Source organism: Bos indicus, chromosome 1, assembly GCF_029378745.1.
Source record: "Bos indicus isolate NIAB-ARS_2022 breed Sahiwal x Tharparkar chromosome 1, NIAB-ARS_B.indTharparkar_mat_pri_1.0, whole genome shotgun sequence".
Classification (NCBI taxonomy): domain Eukaryota; kingdom Metazoa; phylum Chordata; class Mammalia; order Artiodactyla; family Bovidae; genus Bos; species Bos indicus.
This window is the reverse complement of record NC_091760.1, coordinates 157,498,182-157,524,902: the sequence shown is the minus strand read 5'-3', so window position 1 is coordinate 157,524,902 and position 26,721 is coordinate 157,498,182. Positions and strand designations below refer to the sequence as shown.

The 26,721-nt window shown below is 43.3% G+C and overlaps 2 protein-coding genes and 1 long non-coding RNA gene across 7 annotated transcripts in view; 2 read left to right on the top strand and 1 right to left on the bottom strand.

Moving 5' to 3' along the window:
• Positions 1 to 13,041, bottom strand: part of RAB5A (RAB5A, member RAS oncogene family) — a 33,481-nt gene extending 20,440 nt beyond the window's left edge. The window contains exons 1-2 of one of the 2 annotated variants that reach the window (XM_019964699.2): positions 12,730 to 13,041; positions 9,501 to 9,756 (exon numbers count right to left, since the gene is read on the bottom strand). In XM_019964699.2, the coding sequence (XP_019820258.1) occupies positions 9,501 to 9,663 (163 nt within the window). In that variant the 5' untranslated portion in view covers positions 9,664 to 9,756; positions 12,730 to 13,041. The remainder of the gene's footprint in view (positions 1 to 9,500; positions 9,757 to 12,729) is intronic. The other variant, XM_019964706.2, reaches the window with a different exon arrangement.
• Positions 13,042 to 13,141: 100 nt separating this feature from the next.
• LOC139185232 (uncharacterized) lies at positions 13,142 to 16,719 on the top strand. Of its 2 annotated transcripts, none has more exons than XR_011568808.1 (2): positions 13,142 to 13,477; positions 13,772 to 16,719. It is a non-coding gene; the product is annotated as an uncharacterized lncRNA (long non-coding RNA). The 2 variants fall into 2 exon arrangements; XR_011568809.1 differs by having other exon boundaries at positions 13,142 to 13,535.
• Positions 16,720 to 21,111: 4,392 nt separating this feature from the next.
• The window catches only part of EFHB (EF-hand domain family member B), a 65,405-nt gene continuing 59,795 nt past the window's right edge, over positions 21,112 to 26,721 (top strand). The window contains exon 1 of one of the 3 annotated variants that reach the window (XM_019964689.2): positions 21,112 to 22,093. In XM_019964689.2, the coding sequence (XP_019820248.2) occupies positions 21,173 to 22,093 (921 nt within the window). In that variant the 5' untranslated portion in view covers positions 21,112 to 21,172. The remainder of the gene's footprint in view (positions 22,094 to 26,721) is intronic. The other 2 variants (XM_019964680.2, XM_070797283.1) reach the window with 2 other exon arrangements.

Sequence of the window (26,721 nt, the reverse complement as noted above, 5' to 3'; positions counted from 1 at the left end):
TCACAGGATCCATTCAATGGAATGTTGATATAGCCAAGAAAAATGAGGACATACTTCATAAAATGGTACAAAAAATCAGTGTATTTTCCAAGATGGCCACAAGATTTCAGCATATTCTTGTTAAAACATGACACTGGCTCTCCTTCCTCAAATCTGTACAAGCCTGTGATTTGAGCATCACTGATGGGATCTCTGAACTTCTGGGGGTAGGGCATAAAAAGCCACCCAGCCTCTGCCTGGTATCTTGGGGACATTCATGCTTGAATCCAGCGCCATGCTGTTGAGGAACCCAAACCAGGAGGCAGGCCATAGGCAGGTATTCTGGCCGACAGCCCGAGCTGAGCTCCCAGACATGCTGAGGTGACGCGAGCCCCAGGACTGACCCCCCGCCATCACATCAGAAAATCACCTAAGCCCACTCAACCCCCAGAACCAAGAGACAATAATTGTTTTAAATGACTAAGCTTTGGAGTCATTTGTTTCTGAACAACAGATAACTGGGACAGTAATAAGGAGAAAAATAAAAAGCATACTGCAGACAGTCTGACATGTTTTAGATTACACAAAGTGGAGAAAACACAGATGTGAATGTAACAGTAACTTTTCAAGGACAGAGTAACACGCGGCTGCCCTGTGTGTGGTCACTCAGGCTGTCTGACTCTCCGACCCTCTGGACTGTGGTCCACCAGGCTACCGTGTCCATGAGATGCTCCAGGCAAGGATACTGGAGCAGTCTGCCGTTTTACTCCTCAAGGGGGTCTTCCCAAACCAGGGATCGAACCCACTTCTCCTGTGTCTCCTGCACTGCAGGCGGGTTCTTCACCCGCTGAGCAAACAGGGAATCTCTGGAAAAAAAGAACCGAGTAGGCAGAAGATAGGAAGGAAACCATTTGAATTTTGACTCACAAGAACAAATTAATGAAATAAAAATGTGACACGTGGTTGACATAAAGATGGACACCATGGCACTAACTCTGGAACATGAGTGATCTAAATTTTTATTTAAAATACTTTCACATCATTTTCTTTATAAATCGATACATAAGGGCGGTCTGCATCTGTCAAGTACTACACATTTAATTATAACAGAATGCTTACATCATTCATATCCTGACCCTAAACTTCGTGAATTCCAGAATACAGACTGCACAGAAGAAAGATCTGTCTTTAATCCCAACTGTCACTTAGGTGCAAAACCTCCGCTGTATCATTTTTGTTACGTTAGTCTCCTTGTCTATAAAATCAGCATTTCCTCATAAAGCCATAGTAAGGTCTAGATGACACTATGGGAATGCCAATCCTATGAGTGCATCGTATAACATGTAACCAACTTTAAAATCACCTTACAAGGGATCCTAAAAATCACCCTGTGTCTCACAGAAGTCACATTTTCCTAAAATTTACAAATTACTTATGAATACAATAGATTACAAAGTTAGGATTCTCTAGGTTCTAATATACAAGGATAAATAACTTAAAAACATTTTAAAAAATTTCTTGGCCATACCACGTGGGACATGGGGTCTTAGTTCCCTGACTGGGGACTGAACCTGTGACCCTACAGTGGAGGCATTAAATCTTAACCACTGAGCCGCCAGGAAGTCCCTGAGTAACTATTTTATTTGAGAAATGCTGATGATGTCTGGTAGTTACAGAGCGACTGAAGTCCCGTATCATCACGTAATTCTCTTCTTTTTGAATCCAAAGAGTGCCTGCTAGTAATACCTTCAACTTTGCCAACAGGAATACAGAACCATGAACGACTGACTCCTCATTCTGTTGTTACCCTTCCTCATCTGTATTACCAAAAAAAAGGGGTGAACACTGTTTACCAACACTTACCTCAAATATTGTTTTGCAACACTTGTAAAACATCAAGGATTATTTTTTATTTTCAAAATCCAGTATATGACTTCATTCTCATCCTGAGAGATTTAGTAATTTGGTACCCAGAGTTCATGTTTAAATCAAAACAGCCAATGATCATATTCCAAAAGTCCCTGGAATAACTCCTGTTCTTTTCTCACTCTAATACATCCCTATTTGCCACTAGGAGGCCTGTTAACAAAAGGCTCTTGTGAGGACTCCAATGATGCTGTCGTGAGGTGAACCGGTTCAGCATGCATCATAAGGGAGAGTACACAGAAGGAGCGTCGGATCACTACAGTGAGAGACCCCAAGGGGGAAGGGTAACTTCGATTTCTAGGATTTAGCACAGTACTAGGAACTTGGTAAGTTTGTTGAATAAATGAATTTTCGAGAAGCTTGACAATCTTATTTGCCTGTATGTAACAGAATAAAAGCAGTAAATTAGTGAATCAACAGAGGTGGCTCACCATAGTTAGAGCTAATTGGCAAAATGATTCTGCCAAACAGCTCTGAACATTTCAGCAGCACCAAAGGGAATTAATGAATGAAGTAAGACAGGGCAAACAGATATTCATGATCGCAAAATGTGAAACAAATTTTAAGAGGAAGAAAAAGTTTAACTGTATTGCTTGCTTCGTTTAATGTGGAGAAAGCACACTCTTAAAAAAAAAGAGTCTGCTCTAGAAGAACCTCATCTAGCTCAATTCTCTCTCGTTTTACAGTGTGTAAACAGCACTCTTCTAAAACAAGGCCAGGACTGAAGCTAAGCTTATTGGTTCCTAACTCACAGCAATGTTTAAGTAGCCACTTATGATAACATCTAAAACCAGGACACTGGAGAATAACTGAAGTTAAGACTATTAAAATATTTTTGGTCAGAACTGGTACAAACATATAAAATATCAAATCTTTACTAACTTCTTCAAGTAATACAACCTATCTCAAATGCTGAATATATACTTTTTATAAGGAAACATTATTACACATAAAGACAATATTGTTTCACTTGAAGCCAAAAGATTAACTGCAAAAAATTTCAACTCTCACTGTAACAGAAAGAATAATGTATATTTCAAAAATCATTTTTGTCATGAATTGAAAATGATACACTGGTGGTTTGTTCCCAGGTCTTCTATCCTTTCTCAAAAGTACTTTTAACTGAAAACAATATGCAGATGCCTTTGCTTGGATAACCATGAATGATGTGGTCACTCACCAAGAGCCACATCCTGAAGTGGGAAGTCAAGTGGGCCTTAGGAAGCTATACTATGAACAAAGCTAGTGGAGCTGACGGAATTTTCGTCAAGCAATTTTAAATCCTAAAAGATGATGCTGTGAAAGTGCTGCACTCAATATGTCAGCAAATTTGGAAAACTCAGCAGGGGCCACAGGACTGGAAAAGGTCAGTTTTCATTCCAATCCCAAAGAGAGGCAATGCAAAGAATGTTCAAACTACTGCACAATTGCACTCATCTCACATGCTAGTAAAGTAATGCTCAAAATTCTCCAAGCTAGGCCTCAACAGTACACGAACTGAGAACTTCCAGATGTGCAAGCTGGATTTAGAAAAGGCAGAGGAACCAGAGATCAAATTGCCAACATCCACTGGATCACCAATAAAGCAAGAGAATTCCAGAAAAACATCTACTTCTGCTTCAATGACTATGCTAAATTTAGCCTCTGAATGTGCGGATCACAACAAACTGGAACATTCTTAAAGAGATGGGAATACCAGACCACCTTACCTGCCTCCTGAGAAACCTGTACGCAGGTCAGGAAGCAACAGTTAGAACTGGACATGGAACAGCAGACTCATTTCAAATCGGAAAAGGAGTACGTCAAGGCTGTGTATTGTCACCCTGTTTATTTAACTTCTATGCAGAGTACATCATGAGTAACGCTGGGCTGGAGGAAGCACAAGCTGGAATCAAGACTGCTGGGAGAAATATCAATAACCTCAGATATGCAGATACCACCACCCTTATGGCAGAAAGTGAAGAGGAACTAAAGAGCCTCTTGATGAGGGTGAAAGGAGAGTGAAAAGGCTGGCTAAAAACTCAACATTCAAAAAACTAAGATCATGGCATCTTGTCCCATCACTTCACGGCAAATAGGTAAAAAGTGGAAACTGTAGATTTTATTTTCTTGTGGAAAAATCACTGTGGACAGCGATTGCAGCCACAAAATTAAAAGATATTTGCTCCTTGGAAGAAAAGTTATGACAAACCTAGACAGCGTACTAAAAAGCAGACATCATTTTGCTGACAAAGGCCCATATGGTCAAGGCTATGGTTTTTCCAGTCATCACGTATGGATCTGAGAGTTGGACTATAAAGAAAGCTGAATGCTGCAGAATTGATGTGTTCTTTTTTTTTTTTTTTAGAATTGATGCTTTCGAACTGTGGTGCTGGAGAAGACTCTTGAGAGTCCCTTGGACTACAGGGAGATCAAACCAGTCAATCTTAAAGGAAATCAACCCTGAATATTCATTGGAAGGAATGATGCTGAAGCCCCAATACTCTGGCCACTTGCTATGAAGAGAAAGACTCTGATACTGGGAAAGATTGAGGGCAGGAGAAGAGGATGACAGAGGATGAGAGGGTTGGATGGCATCACCGACTCAATGACATTAGTTTAAGCAAACTCTAGGAGACTGTAAAGAACAGGAAAGCCTGGTGTGCTGCAGTCCATGGAGTCAGACACGACTTGGCAACTGAATATAATGCAGATGCAAAAAGATAAAGAAGCAAACAAATGTACAGATTACAATTACACAAACAAGTCTTTCTTAAGGCTCACAAGTGAAGGGCAATAGTGGAAAGCTTACTACAGGAAAAACACAAGTTATTCCAATTCACATTTTCTAGCTGCCTTTTCTTTCTCAGTTTAGGAAGCAACTTTAGTATCTACATACATGTAGTATTCTATTTAACTGTGTAATTTCTCCCTCTAAGAAAATGTCCATAAATAACTTAGTTGACATGGGGAGCAGGCATTTAATGCAACGTACATGACTAACCACTTGTGTGAAAACCAGAAAATGCTGGGGTAGTTAAGCAAGAATTTACCACACAGAATTTAAAGAAACATAGTTGTATTAATAAATGCTATCTACTTGAAGTCCATTTTTAGGAAGGCTCAAATTTAGGAAGCAGTTGCTCATAAAGCATCTTTTTTACATCTTATTTGCTCTTACAATCTTCAATAAGAAATTTCCAAGAGAAGAAAATCTGGACATACAATTCTTTAACACTGTCAAATCCTAAAATGCTATGCACTTGGTAGAACAGTCACAATTCTAAAGTAATGCCATGTCATGACAATACCAGAAAAATATCAACAGTAATAAAAATGACTCAGCAAAAAGTAATAGTGGTGACAAGAAAGGTAATAGCTAACATTTAATAAAAAAACCGTCAAATTTAGGAGCTGTTATTTTCATTCCATATTAAGAGTAAATAAAGCTGGGTATGATTTGTGTGAGATGACGTAGCTGGTATGTGCTGGAGCTAGAATTTTAAATCAAACAATGTGGATACAGTCTATCCCCAGGCCACACCCCTTTCTTAACCACAACGCTTCACTCCATAAACTGGTAAGGTAAGGTAAAACCAACAACAGTATCTTTGAAACTAACTTTGTTTTTCTTAATTTTTAATAATAACTTTTGCCCCATTAGATGTTTTGAATCTGAAAAGAAAAACAAGTCCTGGTAGCCAGGTAGAGGAAATTGGACAGATATTAAATAAAGTATAAACTTTGTCCTTCTAGTAAAAAAAAAAGTCCTGAAATAATTATGTAAACATTCTCTTTAGGGTTAATAACTGCTTCAAACAGCTTTAAACAGAGGGCACTTATTTTGTCCGTTTCGTGAATAACCAGTCCCTGACTACCTACGGCAACAGAGGGGAGCAGCCTCAGTACAGACAACTGAAGACGCTGGTTATTTAACTCCTTTAAGTAAAGACAAGGCAGAGTATCCTTGATGGACAGGGAAGGACCATGGTTTTTGAAAGAGGCCTAGCAGATTAACGTAACCAGTATACGACACTTGTGATCCTCAAACTGGAGTAGTTGACGAACAGCATGGTTTTTTTTTTTTAATCCTACAACAATCAGTTAAAAAAAAAAGCAATTATTCCATTTACTGATTGTGATATCAAACGTTTCTCTCTCAAAAAGAAGAGTCGAAAGACTGCATGCTTTTTCATTGTACATTTTAAACTGGCTCCGATTTACCCTGATGATCCACTTGCTTATAAACAGCATGCGAAAGTCTTTTTAAAAACAAGAATATTTTTGACACAAGGAATTCCCTAGAAATCTTTGAAGTCTTTAGGTGTTCAAGTTGTTAAGTGGAAGATGGCCAGCCCTATCACCCAACAAGTATTTACTGAAGAGCTTCTGAGGCTCCAGATGAGACAAGAAGGGAGGCAACCACCTGAGCCTAAAGCGCCCCGCACACCTTAGGGCTCGTCTCAAATGGCAGGAGCACAAATGTCACGCAGCCTTTAACTCCCGCCATAAGCTAGAACTCCCCAAAGCACTAAACCCAGCACCCAACTACCCATCTCATTATGAGAGCTCGAGAATCAAGGGGCAGGGGCGGGGATATGGGAGACAACATGGATTCTTGTTTTCTTAAATCAAGCCATCGTGTATAAGAACCACCACAAAAAGTGAAGACATCTTAATGTTCTTGATCACTATAAGGTTCTAGAATATACAAATTCAAGAGTACAGTATATATTCCACCTTACAATGCCATTAGAGAGGGAAATTTTAAGTGAGCTCTTACATGTTACTAAACATAAATAGTTAAGTCTAAAATAAAGAATAGATGAAACATAAAAACATCTGGCCAGGTTCATTTTTAGATAACTCCTCCCACACATAAGCCAAACAAAAATACACATTACCTACAAGTTATAGATCTTAAACAACTCAAACCTTGAAATCCTTAGATGCTTCTAGTCCTTCAGAGTGAAGAGCTGTTTAGCGAAGAGCATAAAAGAACAGTGTTCACTCTGTAAACAAGTTAATACATCTTATGCCTTAAACACGTTAATTATCTTTCAAAAACAAACAAAAAACCAGGACTAATATGTGGTCAACATAATAAAAAGGTATTCAATAACCATTAAGACAGAAACTTGGATGTAAATTCCTTCTAAAGGTGGTTAAAAAAGCCAGACTCAATCTGTACAAGCACAAGGTATTAGAAGTTTTACGTGTTAGAATGAAAACTTTTTGACAATTTCATTAATGAAATGTAAACAATCTAATTGGTATTAAATGGAAACAGAGATTATATACACACACTCATACACACATATCAAAGGATATGTATATTTATGATGCATTGACACGGGGTTAAACTTTTCTTTTAAATGTCCTTCTTGAGATGTCATTAGGAAAATGTACTCTTAGAAGGTAATTGGGAGTATCCATAATAAAAACAAAAATTCTACTCTTGGGCTACATTTACCAGGACTTGAGTTCTTTACTACAGTACTTCACTGCTTTTGTTATTTTAATATGCACTGTGAAGGCAGGGAGGGTAAGAATATATCAAGTCCCAAACATATTTTGGCCCAGGTGTTTAGCCTACAATGCACGTGTATTTTGAGAAATGCTGCAAGCAACAATCACTTGCCAAAAAGTAGTTATAATAATTAACCTTTTGTACCAGGTGAAGGTGGGTGGGCAGAGTCTTGAAAGTCTTTAAAATTTTTCCTACCATATGGGCTGGGTGTCCCTGGTGGCTCAGCTGGTAATCTGCCTGCAATTCAGGAGACCTTGGGTTCAATGCCTGGGTCGGCAAGATCCCCTGAAGAAAGGAATGGCTACCCACTCTTTCTTCTTGCCTGGAGAACTCCACTGATAGAGGAGCCTGGTGGGCTACAGTCCATGGGAACGCGAAGAGCCAGACACAACTGAGTGACTAATATACTATGTGGATGTGGACTAGTTACTTCTGGTCCAATTTGTTTTCTGGAGGAGGCTAAAGCTTGAGAGGTAATATTTCATTACTAAACCACATATACACAGATACATTAACAAGGAAACAACAAAGAATGTGTGATATACTGTTCAACACAATTTTTAAAGATACCAAGATTTCTGAATCAAAATAAAAAACTCATGTAAAGGACTGTATTTTTGATGCTCATTCATTATAAATAGATATGAAGTATTAACAATAAAATAGAATCACACTGTAACATGACACCCAAACACTGGGGCTGGCTGTCACTCGTTACACTGCTGGTCTGTTAAATAGGAAATAGCCGTTGTCCACTGTATTTCCTACAGAAAAGTCAGAAGATAGCCGAGTTTTGTAATTTATGTTAAAGGAATAATCTGAAATCATAAATATAATTCTCAGTGTACTTACTTGAGATCATATACTCAATGCACAGCATAAGTTATGCTTTTAAAAGATGGACTCCCAAGAAGTTGCTACATGCCAAAGAATATCTGCCTTACGTATTTCAGAAGTTAAAAAAAGTATTTGACTTTTTAAAATATGAGGTTAAAAATATATTCGTGAACACCTGAAAAAATATGGTCCTGCTTAATTACACACCTCTTGCAAAATAGTGTCAATCTTAAAGCTGTGTGGTTCCTCTGACATTACCTAATTCAAAAGCTTCATTTGACACATTAAGCAGGACCAAAAAGGGCTTTGCCCCAATGCTATACCCAGCTGCTGCTGCTGCTAAGTCGCTTCAGTCGTGTCCCGACTCTGTGCGACCCCACAGATGGCAGCCCACCAGGCTACCCCGTCCCCGGGATTCTCCAGGCAAGAACACTGGAGTGGGTTGCCATTTCCTTCTCCAATGCATGAAAGTGAAAAGTGAAAGTGAAGTTGCTCAGTTGTGTCCAACTCTTATCGACCCCATGGACTGCAGCCTACCAGGCTCCTCTGTCCATGGGATTTTCCAGGCAAGAGTTCAGGGATCTCGCTTCTCATCTCTTCCCAGTACGGCACTGCTGGCTGTGTCCTCTTGGTCCTGCACGTTCCTTCCCCTCAGCGTGAACACCGTCCCTGTAAGCAGTCTTGATGTCACCTCTTTCCCCTTTTCTTTCACTTTCTCTCCAGGTCTCATTTCCCTTTCATGTCTCTCTTCATTAATCACTCACTTCTTCTCTTCCCTCACCCTAGGAGCATTCTTAAACATGTTTAATAAAATGTAACTAATTTTGCCAATCAGTGTAATTTGTAAATAGTCCAGTTATTTAGAATTTTAATCGTAACTCTTTTCCTCTTTACTTTTACTATTTTCACCATTCATTCTAAAGCCAACACAATTCAGCAGACATCGGATAATTTGAAAACACTTTTAAACAGTATCAAGAAAGATACCAATCAAATCTGAGACTTGGGACACTGATTCTACTCATGTTTGCATCTGTATTTTATCATCTTGGAGATAACCAGGAAATCAAAATATTAAAACACATTATCTTATCAAAAAATCAAGCTATAAAGTTTGAGTCTGCAGCTCAGCTCTTTTACTCACTCTGTGACCTATTTAGTTACCCATCATCATACAATCAGAACTGCAAAATCTTATTTGTCAATGTATGAGTCAATTAAATGAAGAAACGATAAAAGAAAATCTCACCCCCAATGGTACTCTCTTGAAATTCATGAAACTGGCCCTTCACAAAACGAAGCACAAGGCTTGATTTGCCAACAGCAGACTCTCCCAGAAGTACTAGTTTGAACTGGCATATTTTATTTCCAGTATTTGGCCCGTTGGGTCTTGTTGCTCCTCGATTAGCCATGTCCAAATTTGAAAGAAGTCCCTAATTTCAGTTTCTTAAATGAACTTCCAGGACGCAAGGTGTCAATTCTTTTCTTTCTGGAGGTAAAGAAACCTGTAAAAAAAAAAAAAACAAATATGAAGTAATTAAAAATACAAATCAGCATAACAAAGCAAACCTCATATTATCACTTTAAAATTTTGCCTGTAACACAGCAATACACGACAATTATAGCCTCTACTGGACACTGTCATTTACTTTAATTCACTGCCTTGATTAATAAGTAAAGGTATGAGCTTTGAGCCTAAAATCATTCTGTAATTTTTAAGGCTCTGTCAACATTTTAAACCTAACCTTTATTAAAGACTCAATTTTGTGCCAGATGGTTTTAATTACTTAACATAGCCACTCAACAATCCTGTAATGTTACCTATTCCAATCCTTAAAAAATAAGGAAACAGGCATAGAAAGGTTAGGTGACTTGACTGAGGTCACACAGTTACTGTGACAGAGCTTCAACAGAGCTGAGTTTCAACCCATGCAAACTGAAAGGTGACTAGTTCTGGTTCTGGAACTAGATTACTTAGGTTAAAACGGTTTTGAGTAAAATTAAGTCAAGTAAGGGAAAAATCTTAGAGCTTAAAACAGTTAAGTTCAATAAAAGTCAGCCATTATTATTTGAAGGCTCCTTTTAAATGGCACATGCTTTTTATTTAATGGTAACTTTGGAGCAATATTTTAAGTAGATCTATGTCTGGTGGCTAAAGGATTTAATACTGTATTCTCACGTTCTCAAATACATCATTCGTGCAAGTGTTAACCGCGGTTCTCCGTATGGTGAGTGAATTAGTGTCTTATTTACTTATACTCTTGTAGTTTTGGGGCTAACAATTAAACGTGTCATTATTTTCTATTTAACACACTTACAAAAAACTAGCCTAAAGCACAACTTCTAAGTCTTCTTTTATTATTTAATAATGATAATTCTCAAAGATATTAGCAAACTTTTAAAATACTATTTTCCAAGCTACTCACAAATCAATTGTAATAGCTTTCTCCTACTTTTAATCAAAATTTGACCATGTGCTTAATAACATTAAATATGATTCTCCTTCTCAAGTCACTGTTAGATTTCATTTAGGTACCTCTTAAGAAATTTGTCTTGCCCATGAAATGAGTTTATACAAGAATCTCTCTTAACAATGAACTCATTAATAAACGTATCTATGAGACCATACATCAAGACAATAAAATCACCTCTACTTTATCTAAACGGCAGCACTGAAGACCTCTTATCTTTCAGTAATACATATTGTACCTAAAATATTTACAAATGAAATAATAGATCTGAGTTGCTCCCAAACAATGGGGGTATAAACAAAACAAGATAACTGAAGCTAGTTGATGGGTTCATTATACTATTCTTCCTACTTCTGCATAAAGAATTTTCTGTGATTAAAAAAATGCTCCAATCTCACATCTATCCTCCCACCACTCCCAAACACACTCCATTTGGGGATCTAATTCGATACAGCTATACTAATTTCTGCTGGAGCAACTGCTTTCATTTCAAACTCTCTACTCCAGAATATCCAGTTTTCATAACTGCTGTGAGAAGAGAATATACACGTAAAATATTTCTGATACAGTGGTCAACACACAGCAGCGACCGAAAACAGGCAATTACAGAGCCCCTTTGATGGAATGACGACCGAACATCAAGAGAATGCAAGTAAACTGAAAGTGCACCAACAGACTTCACGTATCACACAACGCAACTGAGACACCTCCAGCTTTACCTACAGAACAGCAAACTGAATCACTCATCAATGACAACATGCTCTGAATTCCTACAGTCCTCCCTAAACTTCAGGGAAAACATCAGATGCTCATTAAAGGGGGAAAAAAAAAGATTTAGCTTTGGTTATAGTTCCAAGGACCTCAAACAAAAACATTAACTAAATCTAATTATGAATACAGTTAGCATTACATTAAGGTTAAAAGCTATATTTTGTAATATTCATTTGTATTCATTACAAACTTTTGTTTCCCAAAACCAAAGATTTTGCAGAAAATGCATTTTAAATCTTTTGAAAATAACTGCTATTCTGTAGTTAAAGTCCTTCTGGGTACTCTCTGATCAAAACTGAATTCATGACAGCAGCTAACATTTACTAGGCATTTATTTTATGCCAATCACCATTCCACGAATTAGGCTTACAGCAACCCTAAGAAGCTCTTACGATCCCCATTTTAAATTAAGAATCAAGTTTCTGAACTGCCCGGAATTATCGCAGTTGTGTCCATGTGGGTTTTTTCCCCCAGTAGTTATGTGAAAGGCAACTGATTGGACACTTAGGCTCCACTTCAGCAAAAGACAAAAACCAAGTATGTGAATTATGACGTTCAGAGCTTACAAAGTCTGCAAGTCTTCAGAGAATAGCCAGTTTGCAGGGAGGCGAACAGCAGAGCACGCTCAAAGGGCTCTACCGTCTGAGGGCTTCGGCGGCCTAGCTGTGTCGGGCTGCTTTCAAGCCGCACTTACCTTCCAGAGCTGAGACAAGAGCCCCTAGACAGCCGGGCTCCCCGGGCCGCCGCCTCCCTCCATTACCCGGCTCGGGGAGCCGGGGTGGGCGGAGCTCCCCGAATTCACACCTGCCAGAGGCCCAGGTTCCTCTTCGGGGAACACCTGAACCACCGGCAGCAGCTCCGACCGGCCAACAGGCAGGCCCGCCGGCCCGCGCGCATCCCTCCCCGCTCCTCCCCGAACCCAGCCCGACTCCGGCCGCGGACCCCTACCCGGCTGCCGGGACGGGGCAGCGGCGCCGCGGCCTCCGGGCCGCTCTCGGGGCGCCATCTTGAGAAGGGAACTGGGTGACACCCGCCGCTCCCTCGGCCGGCCCCCAAACCCTGGCCTCCGGGGCCCCTTCAGGGGGCCACCGCGGCCGCCGGGCGAGACGCCTCTCCCGGCGGCTTTCCGGTCCCGGGCCCCGGCGCGAGCAGGAAGGCTGGGGGCCCCTGTGACCCCAGACCCGCGGACCACTCGGGCTCTGACCCGCTTCGCGGGCGGAAGGCTGGCGGGGCTACCTGGGCTCGCAGCGCGCGGACCTGTGGCGCTGAAGCTCCGGCTGCAGGTTCCAGACGCAGCCCAGGCAGGGCCTGAAGCAGCGGCGGCGGCGCGTCCTCGAGTCGCTCCGCTCCCCTCAGACTGGACGGTGCGGGGATCGCGCCGCGGTGCCGCCCCCGTCGGGCTCCGTCCCCGCCTCTCCGCTCCGCCTTCCCCTTTCCTTTCTCCTCCTCCTCCGCCGCCGCCGCCGCCCGGCGCTCGAGCTCCCACTGATTCTTCCTCCTCCTCCCTCCTCCCCTCAGGCCTGCCGCCGGCTCCTCCGCGAACCAAAACACAAACACTCCAGTCCCAGCGCGAGAGCCACTTCCGCCGCCGGGCGCCGGCCTCGCCGCCACGTCGCCGCACGTAGCGAGGAGCGCCCCTCCGTCACTTCCGCCGTCGCCCGCCCGCTCGCTCCGTCCGCGCCCCCGCCCGCGCTCAGAGCCCTCCCTGGCGGGGCGGAGCCTCTGGGTCACGTGATCCCGCCCGCCGCGGGGCGGCTCCAGCCGCGGGCCACCTCCCACCCCCGGAGGCCCCTGCGCGCGCAGCCCCGCCCTCGCGCGCGCCATTGTTGTTTGGCTGGATGCTTAGGCCTCCTTTGGTCCGTGGGCCGGGAACGGCGGGGAGCGCCTGTTTAGCTGCCCTGCTTTCGAGGGCACCTTGGAGAGCTCGGGCCGAAGTAGGGCGCGGTGTCCCCTGTCCCTTACCCTGCAGCACCGACTCTGCTAGGTCGGCAGACTTTTCTGGCAGAGAGAGCCTCCTGACGCGCGTCTTTGCGGGTGGATGGGTGGGTGAAGGCTGGTGAGGGGCATTTACTCCGGGGAGGAGGGTGTGACCCAGAGGTGTCTTCTTAGGCGGGGAGGTCTTCCATAATAACCTGCTTTCCCGAGAGTTTTACCAGTTTTTAGTGGAGAAGGGCACGTTATGAAATAATAGGTAGCTTTTACGGAGAATTCCCTGTCATGGGTTACTGTTTGTACTAAATTCTAGACAGGAATTAATCCATTTTTCTTCCTGCGCTAGGAGGCTTTAACTCTGAGACTAGCATGGTTGTCCGACTTCTGCTTTGGAATATGACCTCCACGGAGTGGTCTCGCTGCTGTCTAGCACAGTGACTGACAGCCTGGAAGTCTCCAGTCATGTTTGTGGAATCATGAATGTGCCCTGCCTGTTTAACTGGTAAAGAATTCGAGGCACGGAGATTGTGTAACTTGTCCAGAATCACGGCGGAGTAGGTGCTGAAATCGTCTTTAAATTGCAGACTGGCTCAGAGCCTGAGTTCTTAAGCACAGTTCCATTAAAGAACCCAAGACATGCATCAGCTTCCTTTGCAGGAAGTTAGAGAACTAACATGTTTGCCAGGAGGGAAGGGATAGGGAGTTTGGAATGGACATGTGCACGCTGCTATATTTTAAACGCACAACCAGCAAGCACCTGCTGTGTAGGGCAGGGAGCTCTGCTCAATGTGAGATGGCAGCCCCGCTGGGAGGGGAGTTCGGAGGTGAGGGCGTGTTCACCATTGAGTCCTCTCAGGCTTTTTGAAACGCCAGGGACTGTAACCTGCCAGGCTTCTCTGTCCATGGAATGTTCCAGGCAAGGAGACTGGAGTAGGTTGCCATTTCCTTCTCCAGGGCCTCTTCCGGACCCAGGGATCAAATACGAGTTTCTTGCGTCTCCTGCATTGGCAGGTGGATTCTTCACCACTGTGACGCCTGAGAAGCCCCTCTGGGGAGAATGAATACACAAGTATGTATGGCTGAGTCCCACTTGAAACTATCGCCAACATTGTTAATTGGCTGTACTCCAGTATAAAATAAAAAGTTAAAAAAAATTGTTTCACTACAATCTCAGACAGTCTGGGCATCTGAAACCGAAACAAAAATCCTTTTGGAATTTGGTAGAGTGTTAAATCGATTTTTCCTCAGGATGAGGGTTTTTTTTTTTTTTTCAGTTTGCTGTTTATTATTTATAGCCCTGTTGTGAGGACATCAGTATTGACTGTCTGACAGCTGGGATTACGGACAAATCTTTCTTCAGTGCCACCTGTATTCTGGAATTGGTAGTTTAGGGTCAGGATATGCATGATGTAAGCATTCTATTATAAAATGTGTTGTACTTGACAGATACAGAACACCCTTATGTATTGATTTATAAGGAAAATAAGATGAAAGTATTTTTAAATAAAAGTTCAAGTCACTCATGTTCCAAAGTTGGCGCCACTGTCTTCATTTTTATGCCATCCACACGTATCACAGTTTTATGTTGTCATTAGTTTGTTCTTGGGAATCAAAAGTCAAATGATTTATGTTGAAAAGCCTAACTCCTGTCTTCTGACTACTTAGTTCTTTTTCCAGTTCTTTTTCCTAGAGGTAGTGTTAACTTTGTTTTTGCAAAGTTACTGTTATATTCAACTCTATATATTTTCTCCATTTTATGCAATCTAAAACATATCAGATTCTCTGCGATATACTTTTTATTTTTCTCTTTATTACTGTCCAGGTTATCTATTGTTCAGAAACAAATGACTCCAAAGCTTAGTCATTTAAAAAATTATTGTCTCTTGGTTCTGGGGGTTGAGTGGGCTCAGGTGATTTTCTTATGTGATGGCGGGGGGTCAGTCCTGGGGCTCGCGTCACCTCAGCATGTCTGGGAGCTCAGCTCGGGCTGTCGGCCAGAATACCTGCCTATGGCCTGCCTCCTGGTTTTGGTTTCCTCACAGCATGTTGCTGGATTCAAGCATGAATGTCCCCAAGATACCAGGCAGAGGCTGGGTGGCTTTTTATGACCTACCCCCAGAATTTCACAGAGATAGTAGTGATGCTCAAGTCACAGACTTGTACAGATTTGAGGAAAGAAAGCCAGTGTCATGTTTTAACAAGAATATGCATGAAATCTTGTGGCCATCTTGGAAAATACACTGAGTTTTCTAATCATTTTATGAAAAGTGTCCTCATTTTTCTTGGCTATATCAGCAGTCTATTGAATGAAACATCAATAGTTTTATCAATTCTAGTTTCAGATTTGCACAGTTTCATATTTTGGGGTGTTAGTGCTGCAGTGCTGGATAAAGCACAAATTGGAATCAAGATTGCCAGAAGTATCAATAACCTCAGGTAAGCAGATGACACGACCCACACAGCAGAAAGTGAAGAGGAACTAAAGAGCCTCTTGATGAAAATCAAAGAGGGGAGTGAAAAAGTTGGGTTAAAGCTCAACGTTCAAAAAACTAAGATCATGGCATCTGATCCCATCACTTCATGGCAAATAGATGGGGAAACAGTGACTGATTTTATTTTCTTGGGCTCCAAAATCACTGAGGATGGTGACAGCAGCCATGAAAGCAAAAGACACTTGCTTCTTGGAAGCTCCTTGGAAGAAAATCTAATACCTAGGCAGTGTATTAAAAAGCAGACATCGCTTTGCTGACAGGTCCCTATAGTCAAAGCTATGGTTTTTCCAGCAGTCATGTATGGATGTGAGTTGGACCATAAAAAAGGCTGAGTGCCAAAGAATCGATGCTTTTGAACTGTGGTGTTGGAGAAGACTCTTGAGAGTCCCTTGGACTGCAAGGAGATCCAACCAGTCCATTCTGAAGGAGATCAGCCCTGAATATTCATTGGAAGGACTGATACTGAAGCTGAAGCTCCAATACTCTGGCCACCTGATGGGAAGAGCTGACTCACTGGAAAAGACCCTGATGCTGGGGAAGATTGAAGGCAGGAGGAGAAGGGGCAGCAGAGGATGAGATGGTTGGGTGGCATCACCAACTCGATGGACATGGGCTTGAGCAAGCTCTGGGAAGTGATGGAGGACAGGGTAGCCTGTGTGCTGCAGTGACAGGTTCACACAGAGCCAGACACGACTGAATAACTGAACAACAGCAAAGTGCTGCAGTGAATAATTTAATTCATAAGTCATTTTTCATGTATTTCTGTAACAAGTTTCTCCAAGTTGATTGCTGTTAAAAGTTACATACTTTGTAATTCTGATACATTTTTCCACACTGCCCTCCAACCAGCAATGCACGAAATGTCTGTTACCCTATTTCACTAACTCGAGGTAGTGTCATACTTGTAGATCTTTGCCATTCTTACATACATTGATCTCTGCATTTTTTGGTGTACATTTTTTCACATAATAGGGGTGAAGTCAATCATTGTTTACATTTTCTGTGAACTATAACCATGGTATTATATAGAATCATTTGCAGTAATCATACTATTGTATTTGTTTCATTTATTAATGATAATATCTCTGTATTGTATTCATATTTATTTTAGAGATCCCCTGGAGTAGGAAATGGTAACTCACCCCAATATTCTTGCCTAGAACATTCCATGGACAGAGGAGCCTGGCGGGCTACAGTCCATGAAGTCACAGAGTCGGAAACGACTGAGTAACTAAGCATGCACACACGCACGCGTGTATTTGGGCTAAGGTACCCTGTGGGTGCTCAGGCAGCATTTTGCAATGAAGGTCATTTGAATCCTTGAGCAGCCAGTCTTTCGGATCAGCTCCCCAGTTACTAACCCTGAGAGCATTATGTGTCATATGTAAATGGTGTCTGTGGCACTTTATCCCCAGAGGTGGTTCCAATACGGTGTGTTAGTCATGGTGATACCTGTTGAACAGTCCTGGGAAGAATCAGGAAATAGGACATGTCATATTAATTTTGGCAAATCAACAGTATGTCCAAAACGAGAGCTCTGCATCCCAAATGTGATTCTGCTTGATGACTGGTATTCACAGCCTCTCAGTCACCTAGACCTGAAAAAGTAGAATCATTTTCAGCTCTTCATGTCCATCTATCACCCAAAATTCTCTAATCCCCAAATCTGAGCTATATTCCCAAAGCCTGGGCCATGAAAGTATTCATATAAACTGGAGTTAATGCATACGCCTGCCTTTTCAATCCACTCCTACTCAGAAATATTCAGTTGCTAAACAGAGTTTAGCAAAGTTCTTCAACTCTGGTCCCAGCCCATGTTTCTTTCATTCTAAGCGGCCCCTCCTCCCAATACTTGCCTTGTGCCCCAATCGTACCATCTGCTCTGCGATCGCCATTTTTCATTTTGGCATCTTTGATCACTTTTTTCTCTGCGTCTGGAATATCATGCCCTCTCATCACTCAGGTCTCACCTTGGCCAGGTTGCAGGCTCCTTTGGATGGCATCTGAGGATTCTTCTACTGGAGCGATCTTATTCCTGTAATTTCATGGTACTTTACTCTCTATAATAGTTCTGATATCTGTCTGCGTTTTATTTTACAGTTAGAAAGTGTCTGCCTAGACTTTCCTCCTTAGGCTTTCATTCCCATTAGGATTTTAAGGTTCTTAGGGCCAGGACCATAATTTATTCATGATTTCAATTCCTCGCAGAGGAACTTGGTTGAAACAACAGGGACCACCAAAATATTTGTGAACTTAATTACTTTTTTTTGGCAGTGCCACATGGCTTGTGGGATCTTAGTTCCCCAACCAGAAATCAAACCCGGCCCTTGGCAGTGAGAGCACCAAGTCCTAACCACTGGACCACCAAGGAGCTCCTGAGTTTAATTACGTTTGGACTGGGGAACATCTGACTTAAGAAGACCTCGCAGGCAATACAGGGATGCCGAAATTTATTCATTGTTAAGAACTCCCCATCATTGTTCTAGGCTATTGCTTCCTTATTCATTTCTTTTTACTGATTTTGTCTATTAATTCACCTCCTTCATGAGGGAATTTCCTGGCAGTCTGATCATTCAGTTCAGTTCAGTTCAGTTGCTCAGTCGTGTCCGACTCTTTGTGACCCCATGAATCGCAGCACGCCAGGCCTCCTTGTCCATCACCATCTCCCGGAGTTCACTCAAACTCATCATGTCCATTGAGTCAGTGATGCCATCCAGCCATCTCATCCTCTGTCGTCCCTTTTCCTCCTGCCCCCAATCCTTCCCAGCATCAGAGTCTTTTCCAATAAGTCAACTCTTTGCATAAGATGGCCAAAGTACTGGAGTTTCAGCTTTAGCATCATTCCTTCCAAAGAACACCCAGGGTTGATCTACTTTAGAATGGACTGGTTGGATCTCCTTGCAGTCCAAGGGACTCTCAAGTCTTCTCCAACACCACAGTTCAAAAGCATCAATTCTTCGGTGCTCAGCTTTCTTCACAGTCCAACTCTCACATCCATACATGACCACTGGAAAAACCCTAGCCTTGACTAGACGGACCTTTGTTGGCAAAGTAATGTCTCTGCTTTTCAATATGCTATCTAGGTTGGCCATAACTTTTCTTCCAAGGAGTAAGCATTAGAACTCCTCGTTTTCACTACTGGGGCCCATGTTCAATGTTCTGGGAACTAAGACCAGCAAGCCACAGGCCATGGCCAAAAAAAAAAACACCACCTCACTTCATTCATGAATACATTCCCTAGTATTTTATAGTTTAGCCATAATGTCTGCCTGGGGAAGTGCTGCTCAGTGGCTGGCACTTCTAAGGTGCAGTGGTAATCTGGGAGAGCTGGGAATGCCACACTAAAGCTTTGCCCTCGTACTACCACTCACAATATGCTGTGTGTGTTTTTCCTAACCCAGGATACCTGAGGAGGACAGATAATTGGATACATTTTTGTATTAAATGTAAGATCCTACCAGTTGATAAAATTTCTCAAGGAAGCTACAAAATGGATAGAGCCTAAATACAGTCATACAGAACTCAGCACGGCGTTCGAGGGCTGCCTTTGCCCCCAAACCTCTAAACATGGACTGGAGAACTCCCAGTACCTTGCGTCTCTCAACCACCCACAACATTCCATGTCTTCTTCCTTCCCCTCCAGGAAATCTGTCTTCCCTTGATCGTGTAGCTGAAGAATGACTCTTTGCATAGATAGTGAGGAATGATAACGTTTGCTTTTAACTGGGACAGTTTGGAGAAAAAAAACGAAAGGTAATTCTGACAGAAGGCATTGCAGGCCTGGTGGCAAGGCAGTGAGAAAAAAGTGGGAACCTGAGCTGCTCAGGCTTCAAAAGCTCGTGTGTCTGCAGGGCACCTGCAGCCTCAGCTCAGTGTCACCCGCCAGGGGGTTGCTGAACCTGCTGATTCTAAAGGGGCTTCCCTCCACAGCACAGTGTTCCATTTTCTCCATAACACTCTTCACTCATCTTGTGAAATGACCTCATTCATTGGTTTACTTGGTGGTTATCTATCCCTTATTGTGGTTGTTTAGTTGAAAAGCTGTGTTCGACTCCTTTGGGACCCCGTGGACTGTAGCACACCAGGCTCCTCTGTCCATGGGATTTCCCAGGCAAGAATACTAGAGTGGGTTGCCATTTCCTTCTCCAGAGGATCTTCCTGACCCAAGGATCGAACCCAGGACTCTTGAATTGTGGGCAGATTCTTACCAGCAGAGCCACCAGGGAAGCCCCCAGTATATGTAGAACATGACAAATATTCAAATACGCATTCATTAAAACTTGAAAGAGTTTAAAGAAAATCCCATATGTAAGTTTGAGTTTGCCACATTATTTTTAAAATCCAATATTCGGGGCTTCGCTGGTGGTCCAGTGGTTGGGAGTCCATCTGCCATCGCAGATGACACCAGATTCGATCCCTGGTCCGGGAAGATCCTACATGCCTCTGGGAGGCTAAGCCTGAGCCACAACTACTGAGCCCTGGAGCCTGTGCTCTGCAACAAGAGAAGCCCTTCCAATGAGAAGCCCTCGCATCACCACTGGAGAGTAGCCCCACTCACTGCACCTGGAGAGATGCCACGCACGACGGAGACCCAGTGCAGCCAAAGATCACTAAATAAATTTAAAAATCCATCATGCATTATTGTATAACTCATTCCAAGCTTTAATATATTTACTTGAAATACTCTTTAAAGTACAGTTATTGAAGTGTAAGTCACACTTTTAAGATGGTCCTTACCACAGCTGCCAAACGTAACTTCACAGATTTTTTTTAAAGGAGTTCTTAAGCACTGAGAGAACTACAGGCAGTTCGCAGGTACTTTCACAAGCCAGGACGTAAAACAGGCGCTCTCCACCAGAGAGAGGGCTGTTCATTCCTTGAACAGGCCCTGTCGACAGTGAAGTCAACAGGCCCGCAGCGGGGAGGAGACCCCTGGCTGAACCCACCCTGAGGGGACCGCCTTGTGAGAAGTTGGGCATCATGTGCTCTAGAGCCCAGAACCACATATTTCAAGTACTTTTCTTGCCCTCCAGTCTTCTAAAGAGGGGTGGAAGGAGAGGGTAAGAGAGGAGGCTAGGATAAGGGAGAAAGATGAGGAGAGATGGGGGAGAGGAGGGAAGAGAAGGGCGTGGCTCGCGCACAGAGCTGCGCTCCAAGCCCCGCCCCCGTTTCCCAGGTAACCGGGTAAACAGACCTTGCCTCCTCTTCCCTGCGAACCCCGCTAGGTGTTGAACGGGCAGGGACCCAGGGTGGAGATGTGCTCTTTTCTGAGAGTGCCGTCCCCCAAAGGGTTGGAGCCCTCCAAGGGGTTAGGAGCTCCCCTCCAGCCCGGTACAGCTTACCCCTCAGAGATGAGTGCCCTTGGACCGGGAATGACGGTGTCTGGGAGGAAATCTCCCCTGAGCATGGAGGTGGGACTCGCCCCGGAAGGAAAGGATGACTTAGAAGAGAGGAGAGTCTTCATGGGAACAACATCTCCCACGGAGCTGGGGCTCAGAGTGGGCTTAAGAAAAGATTTCCCATGTAGTAAGACATATGAGGAGAGGATGGCATCACCAGAAATAAGATCTCCATCAAGCAAGGGGCTTGAACTGAGATTGAAAAGACAGAATATTTCTAGGACCGTCATGGATGGGAGTAATTTAGGAGTCCACAGGGTCTCAGCCTCACAGGAAACAAAACCTCCTCTGAGTGCGTTGCCCGGAAGAGTGGGTTTAGAAAAGGAGCGTTTTCTGGCAGGGTATTGTCCAGGAAGGGTAACACAGCCTCCACTGGGCCAGGGGTGTGAAAGTCCACAGGCTTCAGGGGGCAGGAGATGTCCTGTGACTGGTGACCCTGAAGGGTTCGGGGCGTCAGTGAGCAAGCTACCGGCTTTGGGGATGGAGTGTAGAGGGGAACTGGGAGGAGAGTCCGCCTGTGTGGTGATGAAGCCCAGGGCAGAGACAGAGCCTCCTGTGGAGGTGGACATGGGGCTCACCCGCCTGGAGGAGCCGGCTGAAATGGAGTCTCCAGAGCCCCAGATGGGCTTGGTGATGGAACCTCCTGCATGGCAGTTGGCCCAACAACCTGAGGAGCAAAGGGAAGCTGAGAACACTGAACCAGGAGTAGAACCTCCAGATCGCATCAGACCCATATACTCTGGGAAATTTTTTGATCGGATGCCTTGCTGGCCAAGTGTAAGTTTTTTTCCTAACACTTTCCCCCTTTCTTCTTTGACTTACATTCCATCCCTCAGTCTGCACCTTCTCAATCTTCTTTCTCCAATACATGTTGTATCCTAGTATTCACGTAGCTTTTTTCAGAAACATTTTTCTTTTTCCATTCATTATTCTGTGACTTATTTGTTCTTTCAGTTAAGACTTGTGACCATTATGCTGGGTCCAGGGCACTAACAAATGAAAAGCACGTGGTCCCTACCCTGTGGGTTTAGGTTGTCACTCCAATGATGAAGACGATAACTAAACAAATATTATGTAGATATCTATATGAATAGAAAACAAATGTGATTCTTCCTTAATAGAGGTTCACTGTAAACATGGAGCTCAATGGAAAATTTGGACAGTTTTGTTTGGAGGAGATGGCAAAGTCTTTACAGAGCTAGTAGTACTGGAGCTTATTTAGAAAGGGGACTTCCTTGGCCGTCCAGTGGTTAAGACTGTGACCCCAGTGCAGGGGTCATGGGTTCAATCCCAGGTTGGAGAATTAAGATCCTGCATGGACTGTAAGGAGATCAAACCAGTCCATCCTAAAGGAAATCAGTCCTGAATATTCATTGGAAGGACTGATGCTGAAGCTGAAACTCCAATACTTTGGCCGCCTGATGCGAAGAACTGATTCATTTGAAAAGACCCTGATGCTGGGAAAGATAGAAGGTGGGAGGAGAAGGTGACTACAAAGGATGAGATGGTTGGATGGCGTCACTAACTCAATGGACATGAGTTTGAGTAAACTCCAGGAGTTGGTGATGGACAGGGAAGCCGGGCATGCTGCAGTCCATGGGGTCACAGTTGGACATGACTGAGTGCCTGAACTGAGTCCTTAAAAAAATGTGTCAGTATTTGTCAGTTGGGAAAAAGGGTTGAGGCACCTTGAGCCAAGAACGGCATACAGCATGGCCAAAACTTCTTGAGTCGGGAGGTATAAGCAATTCTGTTTAGCCAGCATAGCAGTAGGAGATGAAGAAGAAATCGAAAGGTCCACAACGCAGGAGTAAAACATGTGGGGAGAGAGCAATGGTGGGTCTTCACGAGGGAGGAAATAAAGACAGTTTGCTTTTTGTAAAGATATATGTGTTATCAATAATAATGGTGGACTGGAAGGGAAAGATATTGAATAGTTAGGCTATTTCAAGGTAATGATGGCCTGAAAGTAATGCGGAGTTAGAAAGAATGGATAGGAAAGAGCCATTCTGAGAAGCTTTCAGGAGACGGTATTGTTAAGAATTGCCATCCAGTTGTGGATCTATATGGTGAAAGACAGGGAAGTTGATGGACAACTTAGGAGTTTCTCTGTTGATAATGAGACATCTTCCGGTTTGGTGGCCCATGAGTATCTGGTGAACACCTGGAGCTTGCAGTCCTGAGTGTGAGACATCTGGAGGGTGCCAGATGAAACAGCCAGGGAGACAGCTGGAGCCGTGGGTGGGGGTAGGACGAGAAGGTCTGGGCAGGAACCTTGGGGAACCTGTGAGACTGTCAGAAGAAGGAATGTCAGCTAGGTAATTGTTTTATTTTCTTATTTTTTAAACATTTTGGCCTTGCCATGTGGCATGTGGGATCTTAGTTCCCCTACCAGGGATGGAACCTGCTCCTCCAGTGGAAGCATGGAGTCTTAACCACTGAATCACCAGAGATGTCCCAACTACATGAGTTCTTGAGGACAAGGATTTTCTCATATTTATTGCATAGCTTCATGGCATATCACAATGCCCAGCTTATAGTGGCCATTCAGTAAATATATGTTTGATAAACAGGAGGAGGGCTGGATGAGTGAGTGGGATAGAAGGAAAAGACAAGTTGAAGAGGGTGGTATTGAGGAACAGAAAGGGAGCACCCTTAAAATGTTCGGGGAATAAAGGAGAGATAGGAGAACACAGTTTCGCTGAACTGGTCACAGGGATTCTGCAGAATTTTCTCTTTCTGCATCTGCAGACTTCTGTTCCCCTTGGGGCTCAGGGCGTTCTTTTGCCTCGGACCCCTTTACTCTCTGGTTCCCTCGTTGGGTTTCCCCAGCCACTCTCATCTCACTTGGCCGTGCCTGCTTCTCCTTTCTGGATGGGTTCTGCAGTCTACGGCTTCAGACCTGACCTCACGTAGGAGCGGAGACCAGCTTCCGGTTTCCGATACAGGCAATTCTAAAACTCCTGCTTCCTCCTCCCTTTCACATCCTCCTTTCTAAATGTGAAAGGATAGGGACGAGAGCTTCAAGGAGAAAGTAACCAGCAGTGTTAAAAACGTCTGCGATCGGGGAAATAGAATAAAGATAAACCAGCTTTGGACATTCAGGGAACTAGTGACATTGTTAGAATTCAGGTTCCAGTATACTGAAGAGTGAAATTAGAATTAGAGAAAAGTATTGTGAATTTTTTTCCCCCTGAAGAAGTGTGACAGTGAAGGGAATGGAGTAAGGATTCGTTTAGGGATACATTTGTTTAGTGGATCGGGAGGGGAGTTTGAGATAACTCCAAGGAGCTGATGAGCCTACCCTAGGTAGGCAGGAGGGAGTGAAAATGGGACCACAGGCAAGAGGAGAGATGAGTTAAGACTAGAAATGAGACTCCTTTAAAAATACACCTGTAAATATTAAAATATCCGGGGCTTCCTTGGTGGCCCAGTGGTTAAGACTTTGCCTTCCAATATAGGGCGTGTGGGTTCCATCCCTGGTCAGGGAGCTGAGAGCTCACATGCCTTGTGGCCAAAAAAGCCAAAACATAAAACAGAAACAGTACCGTAACAAATCAATAAAGACTTAAAAAATGGTCCACATCAAAAAAATCTTAACAAAATTGAAATACTTACTTTCAGTATAAAACAAAGATAATAACATGGAAAATTGAGAAAACAGGAATGGAAACACACGTAAGCTCATTACCGTAACACTTGTACTGGCGGAGAAGGCAATGGCAGCCACTCCAGTACTCTTACTTAGAAAATCCCATGGATGGAGGAGCCTGGTGGGCTGCAGTCCATGGGGTCGCGAAGAGTCGGACACGACTGAGCGACTTAGCAGCAGCAGCAGCGTGCCTACTGGCACTTCGTTGCATTCACATTAGTCAACAGTTATTGGTGGCTTTACTATATCTACATTGCCACCCATGTTGCTTTGCAGGGATCAACTCTTTACAGGTGATGAAAATGAGGTGAATTAGATAATCTGGCCAAAGTCTTACAGCTAATAAGTGGTAACCCCAGGATTTGAAGTCACAACTTCCAATTTAAGGGTATAAGTTTTTGTGGCTTCCCTGGCAGTCCAGTGGTTAAGACTCTACCCTTCCAATGTAGGGGGCGAAGGTTCAATTCCTGGTCAGGGAACTAAGTTCCCACATACCATGTGGCGTGGCTAGAAAAAAAGAATCTGAATTCTAGACTGTACTATACTTCCTGTAACATTTTTATCCAAATTAATTTTCATGTAGTTGTTAACAGCAAGCATTAAAACTGTCTTTATTTTCACTTATTACTATTTAATACATTTTTCAGAGTTGTTACAAAGAATTTTTTAGTGATTAAAAAAAGATTTCTTTAAGTTGATATGTGATTCTTTAGCCAATTCCTTCCCTCACTTTTTGGACAAAAGATTCAGTTCGGTTCAGTTCAGTTGCTCAGTCGTGTCCGACTCTTTGCCATCCCATGAATTGCAGCATGCCAGGCCTCCCTGTCCATCACCAACTCCCAGAGTTCACTCAGACTCATGTCAATCGAGTCAGTGATGCCATCCAGCCATCTCATCCTCTGTCGTCCCCTTCTCCTCCTGCCCCCAATCCCTCCCAGCATCAGAGTCTTTTCCAATGAGTCAACTCTTTGCATGAGGTGGCCAAAGTACTGGAGTTTCAGCCTTAGCATCATTCCTTCCAAAGAAATCCCAGGGCTGATCTCCTTCAGAATGGACTGGTTGGATGTCCTTGCAGTCCAAGGGACTGTCAAGAGTCTTCTCCAACACCACAGTTCAAAAGCATCAATTCTTCGGTGCTCAGCTTTCTTCACAGTCCAACTCTCACATCCATACGTGACCACAGGAAAAACCATAGCCTTGACTAGATGGACCTTTGTTGGCAAAGTAATGTCTCTGCTTTTCAATATGCTATCTAGGTTGGTCATAACTTTTCTTCCAAGGAGTAAGCATCTTTTAATTTCATGGCTGCAGTCACCATCTGTAGTGATTTTGGAGCCCAAAAAAATAAAGTCTGACACTGTTTCCACTGTTTCCCCATCTATTTCCCATGAAGCGACGGGACCAGATGCCATGATCTTTGTTTTCTGAATATTGAGCTTTAAGCCAACTTTTTCACTCTCCACTTTCACTTTCATCAAGAGGCTTTTGAGTTCCTCTTCACTTTCTGCCATAAGGGTGGTATCATCTGCATATCTGAGGTTATTGATATTTCTCCCGGCAATCTTGATTCCAGCTTGTGCTTCTTCCAGCCCAGCGTTTCTCATGATGTACTCTGCATAGAAGTTAAATAAGCAGGGTGACAATATACAGCCTTGACGTACTCCTTTTCCTATTTGGAACCAGTCTGTTGTTCCATGTCCAGTTCTAACTGTTGCTTCCTGACCTACAGGATTATTTCCCCACTGTTTTTCTG